The 6,092-nt window shown below is 41.0% G+C and overlaps 1 protein-coding gene across 1 annotated transcript in view; it reads right to left on the minus strand.

Moving 5' to 3' along the window:
* The window catches only part of LOC113349596, a 26,379-nt gene extending 21,345 nt beyond the window's left edge, over positions 1 to 5,034 (minus strand). Inside the window, exons 1-4 of the mRNA XM_026593578.1 lie at positions 5,008 to 5,034; positions 4,412 to 4,570; positions 3,567 to 3,760; positions 1,103 to 1,736 (exon numbers count right to left, since the gene is read on the minus strand). Of these exons, the coding sequence (XP_026449363.1) occupies positions 1,103 to 1,736; positions 3,567 to 3,760; positions 4,412 to 4,570; positions 5,008 to 5,034 (1,014 nt within the window). The remainder of the gene's footprint in view (positions 1 to 1,102; positions 1,737 to 3,566; positions 3,761 to 4,411; positions 4,571 to 5,007) is intronic.
* Between the last annotated feature and the right edge of the window lie 1,058 nt (positions 5,035 to 6,092).

A 6,092-nucleotide genomic window follows, 5' to 3' on the forward strand; every position in this document is an offset into this window, starting at 1 on the left:
TTTTTTATTTTTTATTTTCATTTTTCATTTTTTTTCAAAAAGAAGGAGTTCTTGTTTTCAATTATGGCATATTATCGTGGTATCTACTCTATACCCCCAAACCTAAACTAAACATTGTCCTCAATGTTTAAAAATATGGAAAGAATTAAAATGCAACATATGGAAAGGGACATGCTGAGTAGAGTAAAAGGAGAGAGAATACCTGATTTCGGCGAAAGCAGAATTAAAACTCCGTTATCCAAGGCAAAACTCCAACATATTCGGAGTCACAATGGATGAGCACAAAATATATACAAAAGGAAATTTAACTAACATATTATCTACAAGAAAATTTTGGTTTTTAATGGGATTGGACTTTTTGGGAAAAATTTGGTTTTGTCGGGAGTGAAAACTTTTTGGTTTTTTTAGGGAAAAAGGCTTTTTGGTTTTCAATGGGGAAGAAAACGCAGCTACTTATGTACAAGGGTGGACCAGCTTAGTCCACATAGACTGGGTCCTCCAGGTTGGTTGTTTCAGTGTCGAGTGGGAATGGTTCAAGGAATGGTTTTAATCTCTGCCCGTTGACTTTGAAAATGTTCTTGTGGGAGACATCTTCAAGCTCTACAGCTCCATGAGGGAAAACTGTGCGTACTAGGTACGGTCCCTTCCATCTGGAACGCAGTTTTCCTGGAAAAAGGTGTAACCGGGAGTCATACAGCAAGACTTTCTGACCAGGAGTGAAGGATTTGCGTAGAATACGCATGTCATGAAATATCTTCATCTTCTGCTTATATAACCTGGCACTGTCATAAGCCTCATTTCTCAATTCTTCCAACTCGTTGAGTTGAAGTTTCCGTTGAATTCCAGCTTCGTCCAGAGAAAAGTTCAGTTGCTTGATTTCCCAATAAGCTCGATGTTCTAACTCCACAGGAAGATGGCACGGCTTTCCATACACTAGACGATAGGGGGACATGCCAATTGGTGTCTTATACGCTGTTCTATAGGCCCACAAAGCATCATTCAATCTTATTGACCAATCTTTCCTAGACGGGTTAACCGTCTTTTCTAGAATGTGCTTGATTTCCCTATTAGACACTTCCACTTGTCCACTGGTCTGAGGGTGGTACGGAGTAGCAACCTTGTGAGTTATTCCATACTTGCGTACTAAAAACTCGAAGTGCCTATTGCAGAAATGTGAACCACCGTCACTGATGATAGCTCTCGGGGTACCAAAACGTGAAAATATGTTTTCCTTTAAAAAGGAAAGTACCACCTTGTGGTCATTTGTTCTGGTTGTGATGGCTTCTACCCACTTGGAGACGTAGTCAACGGCGACTAAGATGTACAACTTGCTGTCAGACATGGGAAATGGACCCATGAAGTCGATCCCCCAAACATCAAAAATCTCAACAATCAGAATAGGATTCAATGGCATCATGTTTCTCCTCGAGATACTTCCTAATTTCTGACAGCGCTCACAAGCAATACAATACTCATAACAGTCTCTAAACAGCGATGGCCAGTAAAACCCACACTGCAAGATCTTCGCAGCGGTTTTCTTGGCACTAAAATGCCCTCCACATGCTTGGTCATGACAGAAAGATATCACATCTTTATGTTCGGTGTTGGGGACACATTTCCTAATGATTTGGTCTGGGCAGTACTTAAACAAATATGGGTCATCCCAAAGGAAATGTTTAACTTCAGCCAGGAATTTAGAGCGGTCTTGTCTCGACCAACGTGAGGGCATCCTACCTGTAGCGAGGTAGTTAACAATATCAGCAAACCAAGGAAGGTCTGAGATAGACATCAGCTGTTCATCTGGGAATGATTCTCTAATCAGCTCAAATTCATCAATAGACTCTAAAGTTAATCTAGACAAATGATCAGCAACCACATTCTCACAACCTTTCTTATCACGGATTTCGAGATCGAATTCCTGTAATAATAGTATCCATCGAATAAGGCGAGCTTTAGCATCCTTCTTGGAAAGAAGATACTTCAAAGCCGCATGGTCTGTGTATATGATGATCTTAGACCCTATCAGATAAGATCTAAACTTGTTTAATGCGAAAACGACGGCAAGCAATTCCTTCTCGGTAGTTGAATAATTGAGTTGGGCATCATTAAGGGTTTTGCTAGCATAGTATATCACATATGGTAGTCTATCAACTCGCTGTCCTAAAACAGCACCAACAGCATAATCAGAGGCATCACATATAAGTTCGAACGGAAGCTTCCAATCGGGTGGTCGGACTATATGAGCGGTGGTGAGAAGGGTTTTTAATTCCTCCCATGCCTTCACACAAGCAGCATCGAAATTGAAGGCAACATCTTTGGAGAGAAGACTGCACAGAGGTCTGGAGATTTTGCTGAAATCTTTGATGAATCGCCGGTAAAAACCAGCATGACCTAGAAATGATCTGATCTCCTTCACAGAGCGAGGTTGTGGTAGATGTTGAATGAGGTCAACTTTAGCTTTATCCACTTCAATTCCTTTTTCTGAGATGATGTGTCCTAGAACTATTCCTGAATTCACCATAAAATGGCATTTTTCCCAATTTAGAACAAGGTTCTTTTCTTTACATCTGGATATCACGAGGGCAAGATGCTTCAAACATTCGTCAAACGAGGAACCAAAAACAGAGAAATCATCCATAAAGATCTCGAGAAAACTATCTATCATGTCAGAAAAAATGCTCATCATGCAACGCTGAAAAGTAGCAGGTGCATTACACAACCCGAAGGGCATACGTTTATAAGCAAACGTCCCAAATGGACACGTGAATGTAGTTTTTTCCTGATCTTCCGGAGCAATGTGAATTTGGTTATAACCGGAAAAGCCATCTAGAAAACAGTAGTGACTGTGTCCAGACACACGTTCTAGCATTTGGTCAATGAAAGGTAGCGGGAAGTGATCCTTCCTTGTTACTGTGTTCAACTTCTTGTAGTCGATGCATACTCGCCATCATGTGGTTGTACGAGTAGGGACTAATTCATTCTTGCCGTTCTGAACTACAGTAATGCCTGACTTCTTAGGCACAACTTGAATGGGACTAACCCATTTTCTATCAGGTATTGGGTATATGATACCCGCATCAAGTAGTTTCAGGATCTCTCCTTTGACTACATCTCTCATGTTAGGATTAAGTCTCCTTTGCATTTCCCTCGATGGTTTGGCATTCTCTTCAAGGTTAATGTGGTGCATGCAAATGGTGGGACTAATTCCTTTGAGATCTGAGATGGTCCATCCTAAGGCCTCTTTGTGTTCCTTAAGTACTTCTAAAAGCTTACTTTCATGTTCCGTGTCTAAACATGATGAAATAATGACAGGTAAAGTATCAGAAGAACCTAGGAATGCGTACTTCAACGTACTAGGCAATGTTTTCAATTCAAGCTTGGGTGGCTCAACAATGGATGGAACAAGCTTGGAATCAGAGAGTAAGGGTGGTTCCACTTCATATCTTCTTTCAGTGACGTCCATTTGAGGTACAGATTCGAGCAGAGATAGGACGTCACTACAGTATGCATCATCATAGGAATCTGAGTTAAAGTTCTTCATACATGCTTGAAAGGGGTCGACGGATAGAATGTTAGTCAACGAATCTTGTATTAATCCTTCAATCATATTAACTTCATGCACATCATCATCATCAAGATTCACAGGTTGTTGACTAATATTGAACACATTCAATTCTACCGTCATGTTGCCAAAAGACAGTTTCAACACTCCATTACGACAATTAATGATTGCGTTGGACGTAGCCAAGAAAGGACGTCCTAAGATGACAGGAATGTGACAGTCTGGGTTTTGTACAGGTTGAGTGTCTAAGACAATGAAGTCTACGGGAAAATAGAATTTGTCAACCTTGATCAAAACGTCTTCGACCATTCCACGAGGAATCTTGACAGATCGGTCTGCCAGTTCTAGAGTGATAGATGTTGGCTTCAACTCCCCAAGACCTAACTGCTCATAAACAGAATATGGCAGTAGGTTAACACTTGCACCTAGGTCTAATAACGCTTTATTGACCATGTGTTCTCCTATAGTGCAAGAAATTGTTGGACATCCTGGATCCCTAAACTTGGGTGGAGTTTTGTTCAGAATGATGGAACTCACCTGCTCAGCTAAGAAAGCACGTTTGTGCACATTAAGCTTGCGCTTTTGAGTACACAAGTCTTTGAGGAATTTGGCATACGCAGGGATTTGCTTGATTGCCTCAAGAAAAGGAATGTTGATGTTGATTCTTTTGAACAGATCTAACATCTCATTATAATGGGTACTTTTCTGTTGATAGATCAATCTTTGAGGAAATGGGGCAACAGGAGAATGAGTTGGCAAAGGGACATTCATAGCGGTAGAATTGTCAGGCTTTTCAACTTGCTCAGATTCTTTGGTTTTCTGGGGTTGTGGAGATAGCGTGGAATTTGTATCAGATTCATTAGGTTCGCCCACGTTGTTCTCGATGACTTTACCACTTCGGAGGGTGGTAATGGCATGGACTTGATCTGGAGAAGTTTCCTTGCAGGATGAAGAGCCTGTTTGAAATACACTCTTTGGATTTTGTTGGGGTTGGCTCGGAAGTTTACCCTTTTCTCTCTCACTTATGGAATCACAGATTTGACCCATCTTTTGATCAAGATTTTTCTGACTTTGCACCAGACTCTGGAACATCTCCTCTAGGGCGGATAATCTCTTTTCGGTATTGTGTTGAGGATATGATTGTTGTTGAGAGTTTGATTGTTGTTGAGAGTTTGATTGTTGTTGAGGGTTTCTCGGGTGTTGATAACCTTGATTGTTCTGATATCCCTGATTGTTTTGATAGCTCTGATTGGGTTGAGATGGTCCTCCCTGAGTGGGTCCTTTGGACCATGAAAAGTTAGGGTGGTTTCTCCATCCTGGATTGTAGGTCTGTGAATAGGGGTTATGCTCTTGTTTTTGAAACATGGCATGTGCCTGTTCAAGCCTAGATTCCTGGACTGCAAGCAAATCGGGACAATTTTGGAATTGATGGTTGGGATCATTACAAGCGGCATATACAGACGAAGCGACATGTTCTCGGAGAGTAGTGGTGGAAGGTTTTGAATTTTTATGTAGTTCTAACTCTTCTAATCTCCTAACTATTGATGCCATGTTTGCTTTTCCCTCGAAATTTGCTTCAATCCTAAAAGCCTTCACTTCGGATGTCGTCTTTCTGGGTTCACGGATGGATTCCCACTGTTGCGTCTTTTCAGCTACTTCAATCAAGAAGTCCCAAGACGCATCAGCAGTTTTGTCTACGAATAGACCATTACACATCGACTCAACCGTTGTTCTGGTGGACACATCTAGACCTTCATACAAAATTTGCACAAGTCTCCATTTTTCAAAACCATGATGGGGACATTGGAGCAATAATTCATTGAATCTCTCCAAGTATCTAGCTAAGGTCTCACCCTCTAATTGCACAAAGCTATTCAGACTTTGACGAATTGTCGCAGTCTTGTGATTCGGGAAAAACTTTTTGAAAAACTCCTTTATGAGGTCATCCCATGTCATGATGGATTGAGGCTGTAAAGCATAAAGCCAGACCTTTGCCTTATCTTTCAGGGAGAAAGGAAAGAGACTTAACTTTAGGGTTTCGTCGGACATTTGAGTGAAACGCAGAGTTCCACAAATTTCCTCGAATTCTCTCACGTGGTGGTACGGGTTTTCATTGTCAACACCTCTAAAAATAGGAAGCATCTGTATTGTGCTCGATTTCAGCTCATAATGGCCATTATCCTCGGGTAGCACAATACAAGAAGGTTGACTGGCTCTAGTTGGATACATATAATCCTTGAGGGTACGTGGTTCTCCCATTGTTTCGGTTTGATCTGGGATGTCTACCTCAGAACTCAGAATTTCGATAGGTTCTTCTTGATTAATTCTAACAAGTCTGTTTGTTTGGTCTCTATAGGTCACAATCATGTCCTTGTAGGTACCTCAACTAACATGTTGGTCAGACAGAGCAATCGGAAACAATTTGGCCCACAAGGGTTACGAAGATTTGGTTTTGAATGGGTGTTGGACTAACAAGGGATTTTGGTTAAAATTGGGCTCGGGAAATTTTTTTTTTTTTTTTTTTTTTTTT

Source organism: Papaver somniferum, chromosome 1 (assembly GCF_003573695.1).
Source record: "Papaver somniferum cultivar HN1 chromosome 1, ASM357369v1, whole genome shotgun sequence".
Classification (NCBI taxonomy): domain Eukaryota; kingdom Viridiplantae; phylum Streptophyta; class Magnoliopsida; order Ranunculales; family Papaveraceae; genus Papaver; species Papaver somniferum.